A 22,209-nucleotide genomic window follows, 5' to 3' on the forward strand; every position below is an offset into this window, starting at 1 on the left:
AAGAAGCAGTCTTTCTTTACTAAATATCTTTTTAAGTTTTATACGCCCGGCGTTCCTAGTTTGTTTTTGCAGTAATTTATCTCATTAGTATGCGGGACCACAACCATGCCCCCCTCTAATTATCAATACGGCCATACGCGCTATAGCCAAGAAGGCGCGTATGAACATTGTAGTCCCCAAAGGCAGATGCCAGGATGTCGCATCAGTCGCATCGCAAGCCCACATACCACGACACGGTATCACGGCGACAACATTCACAGGCCATTGTCGAGGCCAGCTACTTTTTCAATTTCTCGAGTTATTTTTTGTCAATACAAAACTTTTTATGAAGAAAAGTGAAATATTTAAAAAATGATCATTATATTAAAAACTTTGATCCTGTTATCAGTTCTCAATTCAGTATACACAGAAGAAGCATTTGACGAAACAGAAAACGAAATAAGTGATTATGAAGATTTCTTAACCAGATCTTTCAGTGACCAATTACAGAGGGACTCCGATTTACCGAAGGAAGGAAATAATAGCAGAAATGCCAAGTTACTGTGGCCGCATCCTCAAAGCCCCATAATAGATTATGTTAAAAAAACTGTTGCGAAAAAACATGTGCCCCAAAATGCTGGTGACCTCTTCAGTTTTCTAAGGGACCAATTTCCACTTCCTGGAGGTAAGTAATTTATATTTAATAAACATTTTGCAGCACAAGGTTAAAAACTTTTTAGGAACTTGACATTGGGTGTTGATAAAATTAAAAGTGGTTTAACAATTCAAGGTAAAATTATGTAATTGTATCAAACGTGGGATGGCCTTACACTTGACTATTATTTTTCATGTGATATGTATCATACCAACTTAGATATTTAAGGTAATATTAAAATCAGAGTTAATTTCATTGCCAGTCAAATTTACATTCGGTTCCGAAAACAACGTATTATGTCCCAATTAAAATAGATTTAGCCTTAATTATCATCACATACCTGAGAATAACTTTTTTATGAATTAACCTAAAAACAGCAAGAGCGTGTTTGAACTAGATAACAAAAATAATAATCACTGTTCTACTTTAGCCACGACGACCCTTTAAATCTGTTAAGTAAATATATTTTATTCATGTATGCCTAATAAATTACAGATGTCGTTTATGATAATATTCTGGTTTTGCAAGGCCAATGCCATCTGGCAACCGGTCAAACTGAGCAAAAACTTTGCTGGCCGTTAGAAAGGTAATAAGTGGTTCCTATTTTTTCATAGTGGTTCCTTTGCAGATTTTTTTTAACGGAAATACGACATTCTTTTAGTTTTAAAACTACTTTTACTAACCGAAAACGCAGGATTTGGCACAAACGCGTGAGAGTCCGTGGTCAAGATTCGCTGATTTTTATTCGTAAACAGTTATGTTTATAGCAAATTTATTGGCTTTACTAATTGGCTCTTAGAGATTGGTCGTACCTACTGACCCGCATTTCTATTATAGGAAATTTTCTTTTTTTTTATAGTTTATGGAACAAAAATATACAGCACCATAAAGTTTAATGTTAAATTTAATAAAAATAAGCATTTAGATTTTGAAAGAGCGTTTGACCAGAATGACCAGTGTAAATGACCTCAGATTTTGGTTATAAGTACACAGTTAGGTCTTTCTCAGGTCAAACTGAGAGGGCACGCGGCAAGTCTTTTTCTTATTTCACTTATCTGGAAGAGCCACATATGCAGTTCAGGAAATTCAAGTTTGGGGCGTCTTGGAATTTGAGACTTCATCATTTATATCAATCATATAAACCGGTGTCAGGGCAAGAAAGTGCAAGAAACATGCTATATATTTCTGTTTATTTATAATTGTTATCTAATATCTGAATATCGACAATAACAAATGGTAGACGTGAGGGAATGGTGGATGTAGATTGTAGGGACGGTTGCACTGAACCGTCTGTCTGTCTATCATCTCTAAAAAGATCGCAATTTTTTTTTATGATTACTGATTAAGTCTATCAATCATTAATTCATAGGAATTACACCTATCACGAGACAAAGACTATGCTGATGCTTTTTAGATAAAAAATTCAGTTATTTAAGGATCCTTGAATAAATCCAGTCCCCTGCATTTTACAGGTCTTCAATCGCCTCTCTCCGAGTATGACTACGTAATCGTAGGCGCTGGATCTGCTGGCAGCACCCTCGCCGCCAGGTTGACCGAAGACCGGAACTGCACTGTACTGCTCTTAGAAGCTGGCAAGCCAGAGATGATCCTCACTGATATACCGGCTTTGGCTCCCTACTTCCAGTCAACCGACTACGCGTGGCAGTACTATATGGAGCGAGAAGAGGGTGTTTGCATGGGTGAGTAAGATCATTGGTGATCCCATTTTACAGGTCTTCAATTGTCTCCGAGTACGACTACGTAATCGTAGGTGCTGGATCTGCCGGGAGCACCCTCGCCGCCAGGCTGACCGAAGACCGGAACTGCACTGTACTGCTCTTAGAAGCTCGCAAGCCAGAGATGATCCTCACTGACATACCGGCTTTGGCTCCCTACTTCCAGTCAACCGATTACGCGTGGCAGTACTATATGGAGCGAGAAGAGGGTGTTTGCATGGGTGAGTAAGATCATTGGTGATCCCATTTTACAGGTCTTCAATTGTCTCCGAGTACGACTACGTAATCGTAGGTGCTGGATCTGCCGGGAGCACCCTCGCCGCCAGTCTGACCGAAGACCGGAACTGCACTGTATTGCTCTTAGAAGCTGGCAAGCCAGAGATTATCCTCACTGACATACCGGCTTTGGCTCCCTACTTCCAGTCAACCGATTACGCGTGGCAGTACTATATGGAGCGAGAAGAGGGTGTTTGCATGGGTGAGTAAGATCATTGGTGATCCCATTTTACAGGTCTTCAATTGTCTCCGAGTACGACTACGTAATCGTAGGTGCTGGATCTGCCGGGAGCACCCTCGCCGCCAGTCTGACCGAAGACCGGAACTGCACTGTATTGCTCTTAGAAGCTGGCAAGCCAGAGATGATCCTCACGACCATACCGGCTTTGGCTCCCTACTTCCAGTCTACCGATTACACTTGGCAGTACTATATGGAGCGAGAAGAGGGCGTGTGCATGGGTAATATCCTTGGTGATTCTATTATACAGATCTTCAATCGCCTAACTTCGGGTACAGCTACATAATCGTAGGCGAATCATATATTTTTATAGTAGATGATAACCATAAAAAATACGTGATTAATATAAGCAATCAAATCATCTATTTGATAGGAGAGGAAAAACTTCAATTAATTTGGATTAGATTAGACAGCCATGTTCATTGTACAACTCGATAGTTCTCGAGATATTTAGCTTTGACTGACGCAGAGATCTCCTTCTTATCGTGTGAAGGGATCATAAGTTATAAACTAAATAATATTTTGCCAATATCTTGCCACCTCCAACCCTCGGGGGGTAGCATTTATAAGGTCTTCTGCAGTGCACTTAGCTGGACACAGGGAACATTGCATCATATGTTGCGTTGTTTGTATTTCACCACATTCACAATATGCGTCACTTTGTCCCGGGTTGATTCCCCATTTTAGGAGGTCGCAGAGATGAAAACTGCACTATAAGAATTTCTTTTTGTTGCTTTTATGGTACGAAACCCTAAAAATACATAGGTACACCAAATGTTGAAGACTGAAACTTGAAATTACATTACCTAAATCAACATTGGTTTTATGAGACAGTTCACAATATTAGTCTACGTTGGTGCTACATATTTATTATCTAAACCGTGCTAATAATAAACGATTGAGGTTCACAGCTGCGGATATAAGTATGTAAGTAAAGAATTTATCATTGTTACCTCACCATAGCCTTATATGGAAAAAAAAAATGATTTAAGGTGTAAACCTTTTTGAGAAGACAATTGGTTTTAAAATAGGAAATTAGGTTTATTGCTCTATATACATACTATATCCGGTACCTGTAATAAGTATAGCTAATCCTTGGCATATAACGGCTCGAACCGTAAACACTATGAAGATCGGTAATCTAGAATATGATGTACCTATAGTTTTGATTCGAAATAGATAATTAGATAATTGCAGGCTATTAGTAATTACTCCTAATAGTCCTAATCTACCTAATCATAAAGCCGCTGCAACGTTGTAATCATTTCATGTACGCTTTTTTTATACTACGTCAGTGGCCAACAAGCATACGGTAAACGTATTAGCCTGATGGTAACAATCTCCATAGCCTATGAACGCCTGCAACTACAGAGGCATTGCCGATGCCATCAGTTTCACACCCTCGTTGAGATTTGGAAATCATACCGATAGCAACTTAGCAACATAACACTAGTAAGGATATTGGCTTCAGTCGGGTAGCGCGATAGTTACTTATGAAATAGAACTACGTAAAACTATGTAAATGACATCTTATGATGGAAACGTCGGGATCTCGGGATGTATTGTAAATTAAATAATACGTTTCTATACTTTTAGTATGGGAAGGGTCTAGTCATCTAGTGTTGTTTAGCTGCGTTTTCTGTAAGATGAAGACACTTTCTCAGTCTGCTCTAAATCTGGAATGATCCGCTGTGGTTTGAAGGTAGATTTAAAGAATCCGAATATGTATTTACGAAACTAAATAAGAAATCCTACTTTTCCAGGTATGAAGAACCAGAGGTGCTTCTGGCCAAGAGGCAAGGCTGTGGGAGGCACGAGCGTCATCAACTATATGATCTACACTCGGGGCCGTCCGCAGGACTGGGACCGAATCGCCGCTGACGGGAATTATGGATGGTAATGTATTATTTTCAATTAACAACAGGATATGTTGAGCGGGAGAGTATTCAGTGGTCAGTGCAATGATGCAATCTAAGAAGTCTAAGAACTAATGATTACTTAGTCGCAGGTAAAAGCTCCTTACGTACCCGCTTAGTGTCTTCTGCTATAACTATAATACTACTAGACAACGGATTATCTATGACCACATACCGAATTTCATCAAGATAATCAGTAAATGTTTACAAGCACTAACAATTACCAACGATGCCACTAAGTATTAAGTTTATTATAAAATATGTTGAAATATAAAAATTACTACCCCATTTATAAATTAGTCCCACCGAAGGACTTGAATAATGACCACACGACCACATCTGTGGATCAAGAGGAGACAGTAATTTATTCTACGCATACTCTTATGGACGCTGCTTAATACATCATAATTATTATTGATGTCAGAGGCCAAAGATGACAAATATGAGTAGTAAGACTAGTAAGTTTAGTCTCGTAAAGGTAACTATACATACACATAGATTTGTTTTGAAAATTTGTATGTTACATGTTACTTAGTTTGAACACTTGGAACCTCAGCATTCCTGATCACGTCCAAAGACTCCGTTACGTCTGGATGGTTTCCAAGTAACGACATTAGTGACAAACGCCCACAAGTAGATGTCATAAATAATTCAGGCATTTCAAGTAGGGTTTGCAAGATCCGCCGATTTTTCGGATCCGGATATTTCGGATCTTAAGATTTGTCGGATCCGGATATCCGGATATTTCGGATAAAACGGATCCGTGTTGAAAAGGTCACTTTTTATAGGGGTTTCGTCAAATCAAAGCTACTGTTACCGAAATAAAATAATTTAAACTCGCGAAACGACATAAATATAGTCTATTATTGCTTCATTAGCTTTATAGACGAACTTTAAACATACAATTGTGTCGTTTGACTTCAAACTCGCGTAAATCGATTCGGTTTTAAGGATGATTATACAAAAAAAGCAGAATGGATTTACCCGAGCTTGAAGTTAAGCGACACAATTTTAATGTCACTGCCATTGTACAGTACAGCATATAACATTAAACAGTAGGCCAATATTTTTGTTTAACATACATAAGCTAATGCAGGGAAAATGGGTATGGGTATGGGGTAATGGGTGTTGTTCACTAATACCTCCGTTTTACTGGGGCGTCTATCCGTAACCACAGCCAATAAATACATCCATGCGAAATTGCAGATGTAGGAAATAAGATAAAATAATATAATTTTATTGCGTTACACGTATTAGGTGTGTAAAATATGTTACACATATTTAGTTATCATACCATTACCATTATTAATATACCATTTTCAATTGTTTTTCTGAACTTATGTGCAAAATGTCATTTGATATTTGCCAGTCGCTTTTCAGTGAAGCTTTTCAGTGAGGCTGGCAGCGCACCTCCAATCCTTCTGGTGTTTTGGGTGTCCATAAGCGGGAGTGATCGCTTACCATCAGGCGACCTGTCTGCTAGTATGCCTCTCATCTTATTAAATACAAAAAAAATGGATCTGGATTCAGCTTATAAAACAAATTACGTATATAATTATATTAATTACTTCCGTGATCTCTAATTCATCATTAAGCTTAAAAATATCCATGGCAATCGTTTCTGCTTTATACAGAGTGGGGCCTGTAACAAAAGCGAAGAATTGAACTGTAGGATATTCTTCTTATACTGATCAACATTTGTTCAGTGACTTTTAAAAATTATGAAGTCTTTAAATTTTTAATTTTTCATACAAAATAAATATTAGCTTCAATGTACGCCATTATTGTTGTCATTGACGTTGTCTGTCACACTTTAGACTTAACAGAATTCGCAATACATTACCTCTTAGAAAAAACTTTCAAGGGTGATAAAAATCAAAATACAAGTTATTTTTAAAAGTCGCCGAACAAATGTTGATCAGTATAAGGAGAATAGCCTAGAGTTCAATTCTTCGCCTTTGTTACAGGCCCCACTCTGTAGAAAATTAATAATTTATCGTTATTCCTGTGGGTGTGAGATGTATCCAGTTAGAAACGAAAGCAGTTTTAAAAACAATGGTTTACTGTTCATTTTATTTAGTTTGTTAACATATCGTTTTATGGATTCATCGCATGGCGTAATGTACCAAACCTAACCTAGCTTGATATTCTGGGGTATTTGAATTAAATAAATGTGAATAAACATTTTAGGCGACAAAATACAGGAAATAATTCATAAATTTCATTCGATAATTCTTTCTGGCGTGGATAGATACCCATATTTAACGGATCCGTATTATCCGTTTTATCCGGATCCTATGAGACCTCGGATCCGGATCTCAAATTCAACGGATATCCGGATAATTCGGATATCCGGATATCCGGATCTCAAACCCTAATTTCAAGGCACTAATCGAGAATCTGTTGTCGTGTCGTGCGTACTCGAATGAAACAGATTTAGTCAGTCATATCGATCGGTTTGGGTCTGTACCTATTATTCAGGTAGACTGAGATTCAAGCTTGATCATAACGGTAGAAATTAACTGTCAACAATCAATATTGCAAGGACTAATCTTGGACCTTAATTACTTTGTTTGCATAAAAAAAAGTATTTTAATTTTTCGGTTTTACATTTTCACGATTCTTTCCCCACGGTTTGTATTTTTTCTATAACAAGTTATGTTGTGTATATAAACATACCTTTTTACGATTACAGGTCCTATAATGAGGTCCTAAAATATTACAAGAAGTCTGAAAGAGCCAAACTAAAAGGATTTGAAAGGAATCCGTATAGAAGCCAAGTTGGAGAATTACCCGTACAATTTGTACCCGTAAAGTAAGTATATTCAATCAGATTTGTGAGTTGTTCTTGTTCTATTAAAAAATTCTCATAATTTTTCGTTACAGTACAGTTTAACCATGTAGGAATAGTTAACAATAAACGGTTACGCGCAAGTAGCCTTATGTTGTCAATATGATTTAGTATGGCTGTCTTAAAATCATGTAATAACTACTGGATCTAATGTTTCCAATACAAATAATTGTGTGTTTGTAAATTATGAATACTAGGCAATTAAGTATTGATTATTGTAATTTCAGAACAAAGCTTATCAAGGCATTTTTGGAAGCCGGCAGGATCCTGGGACACCCTACAGTTGACTACAACGCTCCCGACGGCTTCGGTTTTGGGAAAGTGCAAGTAACCATCAACAATGGACATAGACAAAGTGCTGCCAAAGTTTTCCTACACCCACACAAGAAGAGGCGGAACCTTCATATTTTGCCAGAAAGCACTGTCACCAAAATACTCATAGATCCCCAAACTAACACTGTGTACGGAGTGGAATATTCAAGAAACGGTTTGACGTGCACGGTACGGGTGCGAAGAGAAGTCATATTATCAGCGGGACCAATCGCTTCACCACAGCTTCTGATGTTATCCGGGGTAGGACCGAAAGAGCATTTAAGTCAAGTTGGAATACCTCTAATAAAAGATTTACCAGTTGGCAAAACACTATATGATCATATATGTTTTCCGGGTCTTATTTTTGAACTTAACACAACAGGCGTAAGCTTTTCTGAACGGGAAGCAACTCAAGTTTCTTCAATTGTGCAATGGTTCCATACCGGCGACAACAGCCTCGCATCTCCTGGAGCAGTTGAAGGTATAGGATATATTAAAACGCCAGTTTCGGAAGACCCTGAACATGTTCCTGATATGGAACTAATCAGTATTGGTGGATCGATTATAGCTGATGGCGGTCCCGGCGGAAGTAAAGCCGTACGGAAAGGTATGAGAATAAAAAGTAAAGTATTTGATGAAGCTTTCGGATCATTGGGAACTAAGGATACGTGGAGTGCATTCCCAATGTTGCTGCATCCTAAATCGTGTGGTTTCCTAGAGTTAAAGGACAAGAACCCGTGGAGCCACCCGCGCATGAGGGGGAACTATCTGTCAGACATTTACGGGCAAGATGTGGCGACATTCGTGGCGGCAATCCGGCACGTGCAAGCGTTGGCGAGTACAGAGCCGTTCCAGCGGTTTGGCGCCAAGTTGCATCGCGCGCAATACCCGGCCTGCCGCGAGATACCCTTCGACTCGGATGCCTACTGGGAGTGTGCAGTGCGAACGCTCACAGCTACGTTGCACCACCAGATCGCCACGTGCCGCATGGGTCCAGCCGGTGACCCTCGAGCTGTCGTCGACCCAAGGCTGCGAGTATATGGCCTGCGAAACCTACGAGTCGTCGACTCCAGCGTCATACCGCGCACCATCTCTGCGCACACCAGCGCGCCTGCGATTATGATCGCCGAAAAAGCTGCGGATATGATAAAGGAAGATTGGGGACGATAAAATCTCTGCCAAAAAGCTCGACTCTTAAGTGATTACTGAGTTGTCAGAGTGGTGACTCCCAGTGTTTCGAACCTTAGGTACGCATTTACCTAGTCTTCGGTCCTGCAATATAGTATGTTGTACTATTGACATGAAATCTCATAATAATAAGCTAGGCTAACCTAAATCCTAATACACAATACAAGACTGTATTCATTTAATTAAGATTTATTATCCAGAGCAATGCATTTATTCCATTTTGAGGATATTATCAAATGAAATAGATTAGATTTTAAGAAAAATCAATGTTTGGATTTGATGCCCAATTATTTGATTTGGATAAAAAATGTGTACTTAAATATATTATCGAAGGCCAAAGGGCATTTAGAGAAATCGTAAGCAACACTTCGTAGCTCAAAGAAATGCCATAATTAGGTAAGTTTGCACTTTTAGATTACGTATTTTATAAGTTTATGTCCTAAGAAATAATTTGAGACACTTATGGTGTAATAAAATATAATATTACGCAGGTCTTTTTATTAACAGGAAAGCCTGTTCATTAAGTACTTCAAGCAAGTTTTGTATTAAATAAGTGTCCTCGTTGAGATATGGCAATGAACTACGTACGACTTAGTCCTTATACTGCATGATGTTTGCCTTGCGTCGCGACGTCATAATGCCTTTAATGTGGTAAGTTATTCATTATTTACATTTACGAATAGACAACCCTTAAATTGTGTTAATACATTTGAATCCTATTACATATAGTATTAATTAGAAGAGTTACACTTCAAATCATCATCACCCTAGCCTAATCTTTTTTGTGTCATAAAATAAAACTCATAAAGATATCTAAAGGTACCGTCAAAATGAAAGTCAAATTTCGTTGCAATTGTTGTCATAAAAATACAATTTACGTATGAACTACCTACTTGCACAAATTGAATCTTACTATCTAAATTCGCAAACAATACACATTAGTGTTAAGAGGGCTTTCGTGTGAAAAACAGTGAAATCGCAACCGAGCGCTTGATCATACCGTGTGTGGTATCAAATTAAAGGGCTTTGCGTGTAGTTTACAAATATATATCACATTATAGGACTTTTTCTACTTAGTCTAACAAAATATGAGAAAATGTCCAAAAGTGGTAATAATTGTACCGGTGAAGATTTAAAAAAATTGCCTACCGGTAAATAACTCAATTTATAATTTTCACAAATCCGAATTTCGGAAAAAAGGCAAAAATCAAAGATAGCTTAAAATTTATAATCATCTCGGATAATGTGAAAACGCACTAAGGCGTAACAGCAATTTAAGTAAATGTTGCAGATTAATTAAGTACAAAAATTATTTCGGTGTGATGTAGATTTTAAAAGAAATTGTCACTTAATTTTAGGTAATTTTTGAAAAAAAATTGAATTCGTCTTAGCCTCGTTTACTCTTTTTTAAAACCTTATGATCAAAATGTAGTCTGAGAAGTTTGTAGTACAGGGTATACGAATTATAAATTTACCTGTTTTAGTAATCAATTTTGTCCAAATTTTACAAATACGATCGACTAATTCAGCTCTATACGTGAGTTTTTCTAAACGTGCATTAGAGAAAAATTCATAATTAATTTAGTGACTTGGTTCTCAAAAATCCAGTCTTATAAAAATCAAGATAATAAGATGCTCTAACTGAAATTTGAATTAAATAAATCTATTGGATAACGGAAAGTGTAGTATTTCACCGACTAAAACTATCAATTTTACATTATTTTGAGGTTTTTTTTGTAAGCAGCCTTAATGTTATCTTACCCAAAACAATACCATAATCTGTATGTGAAAATGAAAATACATATTGAAAAGTGATATTAAGATTTGTAACAAGATCGACATTCCCTTGTCACCTGTTTTCTGGTTCATGCTCTACTTAAGCCTGTTCAGTGTATAAGTATATCGGCATTATATTAAAATAAAAACTCGTATATTGATATCACTCGTAAGAAAAGTGTGGTATGTACGCGTGTGTGTGTACAGAGTTGCAGCCTTTCAACTTTCAGTAGCATATTAAGATACGAGTTTTTGTTTAAGTAGTGATATCCACCGATCGCCGCCTTGACACAATGTAATTGCAATTACATGTTTGCGGCAACATGAACCATAAGGGCTTGTAATATCTGTCTTTTTGCAAGGATATGATGAGAGACAAACTTTCGTGGTGGTGGTGCAAATTTTATAAAAGCGCCGCTTTTTGAATTACAAGAGTATTTTCGTAGTAAAAGTGCGCATGGAGTTGTCCGACATGTGATTTTGCTTTGGTATACCTGCTAGTAGCATATATTAAATGAAAAGGATTATATAATTGTGCGTAATTGTGCTAAAAAAAAATTAGTTTTCTTCGTGACTAATGAATGGATCAAGAGATTCAAGAGTGTATAATGAAATTTAGACCTTAAAAATGAAAAGGGCAGAATGTCTAGGTTTTATAGCATTAAATTAATAAATATAACAGGTGTACATTAATTCTAATTATACCATTTAGAACCATTGAAGTTCTACTATGTTACGTTTACTTGGCATATTAACGTTACTAGGGTCTCTAGTCATATCAAAATGCCAGCAAAGCCCGTTAATACGATCGCAAGGGGTTTTCCAATTTAAAGATCCCTCAAATGCGACATCTCAAACAAGACCTAGAGGAGCCATGATGGACTTGGCTATGAGAGCTCTTTCACCGACAAGACGACCAACCACGACATCTACTGATTTCTTTGGATTTCTAAGAGATGCATATCCACTGCCTGGCGGTAAGTAAACATCAGTTCGCTTCTTTAGAGATTTTGCTCTTACACTCGTAACAGGATTTAAGTTCCTCGTTGTTATCGTTGCCTCAACAAAACAAAGTGTAATAATCTCTCAAATGTCATCAAAAACGTGATATGACTAAAACACAAATTTTCATTTTTTTTTCATCCGACAGACCTACTGCTTTAGAAAACTGATAAACTCAATTTCGTAGCCAGATAACGAGATAATATTTTGTGCATGAAATATGAGACAGTTCCCTTTAAAACGGTCACGGTCATGAAACGGCATCGTGAAAATCCAGTTCCAAACATTGCGTTGCGTCATAAAACCAGAGTGACAATAATGCGGTTTGCAAAATTACGCACACTCAATTGGTATTGAGAGTGCATATGTCAAACAACTGTAATTTGCATAACAATGTAAACTCTATGTACTTAAATAACGTAATTCGGGATTCGGGTGAATATTTTCTCGTTATTATACTCATCACAAATAGTTATTTTCAACAAGTCCCTTTCTTAAAGCATAAAACAATTTGTCTACATACGGAGATGAATAAATAGGAATAGGAACTCATGATTGTGGTATGTGTCTCTCTGAGAACACACCAACTATATTTACAAATATTGACAATATTTCATTCATGACTTCAGGTCAATCGGACGCATGGGCAGAGTACGATTATGTAGTAGTAGGAGCGGGTTCAGCGGGCTGCGCTGTGGCCTCAAGATTGACGGAGCAGCGTGACGTCACAGTGCTGGTGCTGGAGGCAGGAAGATCAGAGAACATCCTCACTGACGTGCCAGCGTTGGCGCCGTACTTCCAACGGACGGAATATGCATGGCAGTATAGGAACGAGCCACAGCCGGGCGTGTGTTTAGGTAGGCCTCTAGTTTAAGCAACGTCAACATGTCTTCGGGGCCGTCCATAAATTACGTCATTCTAAATTAGGGGGGGGGGGGTTTGGTCTGCGGATGACGGTAAATGATAGATGGGGGGGGGTTCGAAATTGACGTCATTCTTATTTATTTATTTATAGTTTATTTTTCACGTACAAAAAGATTATTTCTAAAAAGAAATTTCTTCCAGCACACCTAGTAAGTGAGACTGCAAATGTGAGAGGCGGCTAAGGCGCATACAATACTAAAATAACTCATAATAACAGGGACAGGCACTTGACGTTGAGTGGGTTGAAGACGAGGATGAATCGAGCCAAAACGAATATCGGGAGGATACGGAGATATTACCCGTGATCCAGAATTTAAAAGAATGGGTGAAAACTCCGTGGGAGTTATCCAAAGAAAAGTAAAAAATAAGTAGTTATATTATATCAATGATTATTGCTAAAGTAAAAATAATAAAAGATGATTCTATAACCAAGTGTTTTAATCATATAATACCCTATTTTTCTCAAATCTGCAATGTTTTATTTTGTCAAACTGGTAATGACGTCAATTTTGGGAGAAGGGGGGGGTCATTAAGATATGACGATAGGATGATTATGGGGGGGGTCTAAAATCTGAAAAAATCGATGACGTAATTTATGGACGGCCCCTTCGCAATTTTTATTGAGTTCAGATATCGTTCTTCGCAATCTGCCAAAGCGATCTTACACATAAAACGAAAAGATATGGTGCAAGCAGTCCTTCAAAAGTTTAGGGGCAAATGAATATTATGGATTGGCAATTCTGTTCCATCAGCACTTTTAATGTTCTTTAAAATTTTCAGGCATGGAAGGCAGGCGCTGCCTTTGGCCCAGGGGTCGCGCTGTTGGGGGCACCAGCGTAATTAATTACATGCTCTATACCCGAGGTCGGCCTGAGGACTGGGACAGAATAGCTCGAGATGGGAATTATGGATGGTTCGTATTGGTGGTTACCCCTTTTGTTCATCCATAATAATCAAGAATAATTTTAGACATAATTCTCACATAAAATGTGTATTTTTAGGTCATACGAAGACGTGCTGCCATATTTTATGAAACTGGAAAGGTCAAACTTAATGGAAAATAATGAAAATCCATATAAAGGTCACAGTGGAAAAGTTTCTATTGAAAATCCACCGTTGAGGTACGTAATTATGGGCACACTTGCCCGAGTTAGGGGCCGTCCATAAATTACGTCATCGATTTTTTCAGATTTTAGACCCCCCCCTATAATCATCCTATCGTCATATCTTAATGACCCCCCCCTTCTCCCAAAATTGACGTCATTACCAGTTTGACAAAATAAAACATTGCAGATTTGAGAAAAATAGGGTATTATATGATTAAAACACTTGGTTATAGAATCATCTTTTATTATTTTTACTTTAGCAATAATCATTGATATAATATAACTACTTATTTTTTACTTTTCTTTGGATAACTCCCACGGAGTTTTCACCCATTCTTTTAAATTCTGGATCACGGGTAATATCTCCGTATCCTCCCGATATTCGTTTTGGCTCGATTCATCCTCGTCTTCAACCCACTCAACGTCAAGTGCCTGTCCCTGTTATTATGAGTTATTTTAGTATTGTATGCGCCTTAGCCGCCTCTCACATTTGCAGTCTCACTTACTAGGTGTGCTGGAAGAAATTTCTTTTTAGAAATAATCTTTTTGTACGTGAAAAATAAACTATAAATAAATAAATAAGAATGACGTCAATTTCGAACCCCCCCCCCCATCTATCATTTACCGTCATCCGCAGACCAAACCCCCCCCCTAATTTAGAATGACGTAATTTATGGACGGCCCCTTAGACGAAAAATACGTACAGTATATTCCTTTTCTTAAAATTGGAAGTGAAAGTTATGAAATCATGTTTTGAGTAAATAAAGAGATTAAAGTAAATTCGTGAATCTTATCGTGACAAGATAAATTCTAAGGTTAGACAAGTGTGTGCATTTCATACAACAAACAGCCTTAAAAATGTGTTGCGAGTTGCGACTGTTGCGAATAAAATGCATATTTCGAAGATGAAATAATTCTATGGTTATTATTTTCTATTTTTAGAACCCGTTTGATACAAGCTTTTTTGGCTGCTGGGAGACTTCTGGGCGATAAAACTGTTGACTACAACGACCCCGACAAAGTCGGGCTGGGATACGCCCAGACAACGACATCCAAGGGTCATCGCCACAGCGCTGCTAAAGCGTACTTACACCCCCACAAAAACCGGAAAAACCTGCATATTTTGCCCGAAACCAGAGCTACCAAAGTCGTTATCGATAAAGCTACCAAAACCGCAACCGGTGTAGAATACGTGCGGAATGGAATGCGATACACGGTCAAAGCAAGGAGGGAAGTCATTTTATCAGCAGGGCCCATAGAATCGCCGAAGTTACTCATGCTATCAGGAATCGGCCCAGAGAACCACTTGAAACAGTTTAACATAACTGTCCTACAAAATTTAAGCGTGGGCAGGACTTTGTATGATCATATTTCTTTTGACGGGATAGTGTTTACGTTAAATACGCCGAACATCAGTTTAATAGAATCTAGGGAGGCTAATTTACCAAATATAATAAGATGGATAAATTATGGTGATGGGCCGCTGTCTTCTCCTGGTGGGGTCGAAGGGCTTGGCTATATCAAAACGGACGTGCCGCACGAAGATGATGTTTATGTAGACCTTGAGTTGTTATCTATTGGAGGTTCACTCGGTTCCGATGGAGGTGGAGCCATCCGGCAAGGAATGAGGATAAGAGACGATGTGTGGAACCCAGCCTACGGACCCATCGTCAATCGAGAAACCTGGAGCGCTTTCCCAATGCTCTTGTATCCTAAATCCAGAGGTTACTTAGAACTAAGAGATAAAAATCCATTATCTCCACCGAAAATTGTAAATAATTACTTGACACATCCGAGAGATTTAGCGACAATGCTAGCCGGAATACGATATGTAGTCAAAATGGGTACGTTGCCTCCGTTTCAAAAATACGGATCAAAATTATTCCAGCCGAATTTTCCGGAATGTAGAAATCGTACATTTAATACTGATGAGTTTTGGGAATGTGCGCTACGACAGCTAACGCAGACTGAGCACCACCAAATAGCGACTTGCAAGATGGGCCCAGTCTCCGACCCAGACGCCGTGGTAGACAATGAACTAAAGGTGTATGGAATAGAAAGACTACGGGTCATCGACAGCAGTATAATTCCTAGACATATAGCTGCACACACTAATGGGCCGGCCATGATGATCGGCGAAAAAGGCGCGGATCTGCTTAAACACGCATGGAAATGGAAAACTGAGAATCAACAAAGTGTGTCACAGAATAAGGAAAATTAGTTCTGTTTTAAGTGACAGTAGCGATTATAATACAGTAAAAATGCTAGATGTGTTTTATTACTATTGTAGTATATCCCTAATTAACACTTTAACAGTAACTTAACGTTACTGTCTGCAACATACATGTGACACACGTATGTGAATAAAATAGCATGTAAGCAATAATTTACTATATAAAGTATGTTTAGTTTTACTTGCTCTCTCTTCTGTATTGATTATCGACAATACAACACACAACATCCATAATGACCAGTTTTACTTAACCTCCATTCAACCCTCCAACTTCATCATATCTCATGGCGACCCATACCAGTAGAACCAAGGAAACGGATTTCACCACGGAGCGCAACATATGAAAATGAAGACAGAAAACTATTCAAGACTGAAGATTTATTTGTTTGAAGAATCAAGATTACCACTATGAAGACCGGCACTGCACATCCAAGATTACTCTCATGAAGATCGACGTCGAAGAAAATTTATAAGAAGAAAGAACACGTCCAATTTTGAAAACCGCACTAAAGAAGGAAAAGAAGAAAGAAAATATGTCCTATATATAAGTCTACGAAGAAAGAAGAGCGTTGTCCAGGGTTTCCCGGCTCGCAAATCAAGAGGTGTCCAGGGTTATCCCGGCCCACCAGCAAGAGGTGTCCAGGGTTATCCCGGCCCAGCTCGAGGGAGTCCAGGGTTAGCCCGGCCCGCGTCATCTTCTGTAGCAGAGCATCGGTCACGTGCACATGGAAGACTCACGTTGCCAGCCAGCGTCACGCGACAGCCCGACCGCCCGCCCGTGCCAGCGCGGAATGCAGCGTCAACAATTCAACATGACCTACTAAGCGAAGTACGTTCCCGCTATCTATGTAAGTTAGTTATATTATTTTGTCATGTTATTTAGCAATTTATAGGGTTCCCTTTTGCAGCAGTTTTTTTTTGTAATATGTTGATTAATTGAGGTGACAAATTTATTATGTTATTAGAATTACAGTCTTTGCGCGATAAACTAAATAAGTTAAAAGAAGATATTTCTAAGTTAGGTCCAGAGAGGCGACGGAAAGAAATAGGTAGAAGGAAATTAGAGGAATCAAATGAATTATATAACCATTTTGCGGATATTGTGTCTCAGTTAAAGAAAAGGCAGGATGAATTTAGTTCTTCAGAAATAGAATTAGGTAATAGACTTATAGGCGAAGTCAAAGACACTTACGAGAGGATTAAGTTATCGTTACTATTCTTTGATACAGATTCCCAAACAGACGAAAAAATGGCTAAACCTAGTTTTGATGTTAAAACGGCCATCGCCTTGTTGCCCGTCATGACAGGGCAAGAGGATACAACTAAACAGTTAATAGATGGTATTCTTATGTACAGTACTATTATTAATACCGAATCTCAGCAGACATTGATAGAATTTGTTTTAAAAACAAGACTTTCGTCTAGCGCTAAGCTCAGGTTAAAGACGTCATACGTTAGCGTAGAATCTCTCGTTTCGGATATGCGTACATTTTTGCTTCCTAAAAAATCGTCCGAATCAATTCAGGCTCAGCTTTACAGAGCTAGACAAGGTAGGAGAACAATAGAAGCTTTCGGAGCTGAAATTGAGGATCTTTTTGTCAATTTGACTATTTCTCAGGCCGACGGTAACGACAGTAGGTACGACGTACTGCGGCCACTGAACGAAAAGTCAGCTATTAAGCGCTTTGCAGATGGTCTTTCAGACCCAAAATTAAGCACAATAATATCTTCTAGGCAATTTACATCTTTGCCTGAAGCTATTAGGACAGCCATTGATGAGTATAGCTCGTCACCACGCGACGATCAGATCCTACATTACAGACGGGGACGTTCTCGTAATAATTATCATAACAACGAGAACCGAAATAATTATTCTAATCGTTACGATAGGAGTAAAAGTTATAATACAGACAGAAATACATTTAGAACACGGTATTATTCTAATAATAGCCGTAATGCAAGTATTTCGCAACACTTCCCGACAAATAGAGCTACGCGGCCACAGCCTTTTGCTGACCGCGCATCCAGCGTTCGCCGACCTGCGCGCGCGACCCCGCCGCGGCCCGCGCCCGCGCATTCACGTGCACAACACATACGATCGGCAAAGGAGGACGTAAAGCCAAATAAGCAGTTTTTTCGTGACTAACATGAATAGTGCTACATTTAACTATAACAAAAATAATTATAGTACGGTAAATTGTATTGTAGGTTATGGACATAAATTAAAACTTTTGGCCGACAGTGGAGCAGGCCTATGTGCTATTAGGTATGAATATTTGCAAGACAAACCCGATCTCCTTAAACGATTACAAGGAGATAGCATTACTATTACTGGAGTTTGTGGAGATTTAATTTCAGATGGATACATTTATTTAGATTTAGACTTTAACGGTTTCGTTTGCAAAGGAAAGTTTCATGTTTTTAAGAATTTGCAATGCTCAGCTGAAGCTATTTTAGGTGAAAAATTTTTCTTACGTTACAATGCAGACATAAGTTATAAACATAATGCATTATTTTTAGAGGACAAAGGTCAAACTGTCTCAATACCTATGAACGTGTATTCTAAAAGTAGTTTTATTCAAAACATACCACCTCGCTGCGAAATTATGACTCACATCGCGTCACAGCTGACCGATGATTGTGTAGTACTATCGGAAGAAATGCAAGAAGGCGTTTTTGTAGCAGGTGTCATTTCAAGACCAGAGAAAGGTAAAATACCAGTACGAATACTAAATACGACAGATAAGCCAGTCAGTTTAGATTTATCAAGTTTGAATGTACACAGATTATGCCATTTTGATATTTGCAATTTTGATTCAAGGAAAATTAGTGTTGACAGAGTAAAAACATTATTAGATCTTTTAAATTTAGAAACTTATTTAAATAAAGAGGAACAATTAAGCATAGAACAAATTTGCGCAAAATACGCAGATGTTTTTCATCTGCCCGGCGACAAGCTAACTACAACTAACTTGCTACAGCACAAAATTAAGTTAAAAGATAATTCAAGTCCGGTATACGTAAAGCCATACAGAATACCACATGCTTTACGTAATGAACTTCAAACTCAGATTAAAAGTATGCTAGATAACGATATAATAGAGGAGACCACCTCTGAGTGGTCCAGCCCAGTTTTGCTAGTTCCAAAAAAATGTGATAAGTTAGGAGAAAAGAAGTGGAGGTTAGTTGTTGATTATAGGCAGCTAAACAATAAGATACAGGATGATAAGTTCCCACTACCCAATATAACAGAAATTTTAGATTCCCTTGCAGGTAGTATATATTTTTCAAAACTTGATCTTTCTCAAGGTTATTACCAACTAGCTTTAGACAAAGAATCTAGAAAGTATACAGCGTTTACGACCGATAAGATGTATCAAATGAAGCGATGTCCCATGGGACTGCGAACAAGCCCTAGTGTTTTCTCTAGACTTATGACTATAGCCATGTCCGGATTAAATTACAAACAATGTTTCATATATTTAGACGATTGCATTGTCATAGGAAACTCCATGACGTCACACAACCATAATCTTATTCGAGTGTTAGAACGATTGAGAAGCACAAATCTTAAGTTAAATCCATTAAAGTGTGAATTTTTGCGAAAAGACATAATGTATTTAGGCCATAAAATTACTTCAAATGGAGTAGAACCCGATCCAGCAAAAGTAGAAGCATTAAATAAATATCCAAGACCAACGAATACAGATGAGGTAAAAAGATTCGTAGCATTTGCCAATTATTACAGACGGTTTATTCAAAATTTTGCGAATATCGCTTATCCATTAAATCAACTTTCTAAGAAAAATGCAGTTTTCAACTGGACCCCAGAGTGTGAAACAGCCTTTATAAAATTGAAAGAAATACTTACAGGTCCACAAGTTCTAGATTACCCTAATTTTTCTGAAAAGAATGTGTTTACCTTACATACAGATGCTTCAAAGATAGGCTTAGGAGCAGTTTTGTCTAATTGCAATGGCAAAGTAGTCGCATATGCAAGTCGAAACCTTAAGCCAGCTGAAACGCGATACCCAATAATAGATTTGGAATTGCTAGCTATAGTTTGGGCGACAAGACATTTTAGACCATATCTCTATAGGAAAAAGTTTAAAATTGTCACAGACCATAAACCTTTAATTTATCTTTTCGGAATGACTGATCCTTCGAGTAGATTAACCAAATATAGGTTATATTTAGAGGAATTTAATTTTGACATTGAATACATTCCGGGACGAAACAATGCAGCTGCAGACGCATTGAGTCGTTTACCGATGAATAGTGATGATTTAAAAAATATTAGGACAAACGTTGTATCAGTCATAACGAGAGCTCAATCACGGAAGTTACGCGCGCAGCAAGAACAACAACAAACGTGTGATCAAGGTAGCTTAGTGACAGATGATCCCGCACACGATAGGCTTGATCAACCTAGAGTGGTGGAAATCATCAAAGCACCGAAAAATTATATTGAATTAATACTAAACTCTAACTATAAGACATGTCGAAATGGAATAATGAGTAGTAAAGGAAATTTTTGGTACGTACCAAGCAAATCGTGCATGTATCTAACATCCCGATCGTTATCTACCGTAGGCGTGTTAGCGAGGGAATTAGAACAATTTTGCAAGGAGCAAAACATAAGCGAAGTTATAATTATAAAGAATAATCGAAATGCACATAAAGTAAATGAATTTTTAGCTAGCTATAAATGTAATATTCCTAGGATCTTAGTAACAAGAGGTGTTACAAAAGTATACGATAAAGACGAAATACGAGTTATTTTAAACGATTTTCATCTATTACCCACCAGTGGACACGCGGGGGTTAATAGAATGCTTAATAATATAAAGCAACACTACTTCTGGCCAAGAATGAGCCACGATGTATACGAGTACGTTAAGAAATGTGCACATTGTCAATACAACAAGCACACTAATAAGTACATTAAGGAACCAATGGTGATCACTTCGACACCAAGCTCATCTTTTGAAAGAATTTCTTTAGATATACTTGGACCTTTAGAAATAGATAATTATAACTATAAGTACGTATTAACAATTCAGTGTGAACTGACTAAGTTCGTAGAAGCATACCCGTTAGAAAGAAAAGACACTGAATCTGTAAGTAAAGCTTTTGTAAATAATTTCGTTTTAAGATATGGCATTCCATGCGACATTATAACGGATCAAGGTACCGAATTTATGTCTAGTGTATTTAGCGATATTTGTAAATTATTAGGTGTTAATAAGCTACACTCAACTGCTTATCACCATGAAACCATAGGAGCGCTTGAAAACACACACAAAAATCTAGGTGCATATCTTAGGATTCAATGTAGTAACAACCGCACCGATTGGAGCACTTGGTTAAGTTATTGGTGTTTCTCATATAACACCACCGTGCATACCGAGACACAATATACGCCATTCGAATTAGTTTTCGGCAAACACTGCCGTTTGCCCAATAATTTAATTTCTTCTGTCGACCCTCTCTATAATTACGATAGTTATCCTAAAGAATTTAAGTATAGGTTACAAAGATGCTCGTGAAGTTGACCACCCCATTTTTTTTGCCCGCAAATGGCATATCGGAATCGTTAGTTCATCGTTAGTTCACGTTTGTTCAGTAGGTAAAATCGTTAGGACCCGATCCTAACATCATTTTTTTTTTAAATCAAAATGGGGTGGCTGTCTTCACGCTAGCCACCCCAAACCACTTTTTCCAAGTTTTTTTGATTTCTATCGATAGATATTCATTAGTTGACGTTTGTTCACATATTAAAATCGTTAGGACCCTATTCCTCATTTTTTTATTTTTTTTCAAAGTGGGGTGGCTGTCTTCACGCTAACCACCCCAAACCACTTTTTCCAAGTTTTTTTGATTTCTATCGATAGATATTCATTAGTTGACGTTTGTTCACATATTAAAATCGTTAGGACCCTATTCCTCATTTTTTTATTTTTTTTCAAAGTGGGGTGGCTGTCTTCACGTTCACGCTAGCCACCCCAAACCACCTA

General features: G+C 37.9%; 3 protein-coding genes across 3 annotated transcripts in view; 2 read left to right on the top strand and 1 right to left on the bottom strand.

Moving 5' to 3' along the window:
- The window catches only part of LOC125236514 (flotillin-2), a 490,988-nt gene that overhangs the window by 426,139 nt on the left and 42,640 nt on the right, over window positions 1–22,209 (bottom strand).
- On the top strand, window positions 193–10,153 carry LOC125236500 (glucose dehydrogenase [FAD, quinone]-like). The gene is made up of 5 exons (XM_048143322.1): window positions 193–664; window positions 2,107–2,334; window positions 4,648–4,780; window positions 7,496–7,615; window positions 7,879–10,153. The coding sequence occupies exons 1-5, from the start codon at window positions 352–354 to the stop codon at window positions 9,131–9,133; spliced, it is 2,049 nt and encodes a 682-aa protein (XP_047999279.1). The 5' UTR covers window positions 193–351; the 3' UTR covers window positions 9,134–10,153.
- On the top strand, window positions 11,579–16,238 carry LOC125236501 (glucose dehydrogenase [FAD, quinone]-like). Its single transcript, XM_048143323.1, has 5 exons — window positions 11,579–11,904; window positions 12,559–12,786; window positions 13,634–13,766; window positions 13,855–13,974; window positions 14,902–16,238. The coding sequence occupies exons 1-5, from the start codon at window positions 11,658–11,660 to the stop codon at window positions 16,178–16,180; spliced, it is 2,007 nt and encodes a 668-aa protein (XP_047999280.1). The 5' UTR covers window positions 11,579–11,657; the 3' UTR covers window positions 16,181–16,238.

The sequence above is a fragment of the Leguminivora glycinivorella genome, chromosome 19, assembly GCF_023078275.1.
Source record: "Leguminivora glycinivorella isolate SPB_JAAS2020 chromosome 19, LegGlyc_1.1, whole genome shotgun sequence".
Taxonomy (NCBI): domain Eukaryota; kingdom Metazoa; phylum Arthropoda; class Insecta; order Lepidoptera; family Tortricidae; genus Leguminivora; species Leguminivora glycinivorella.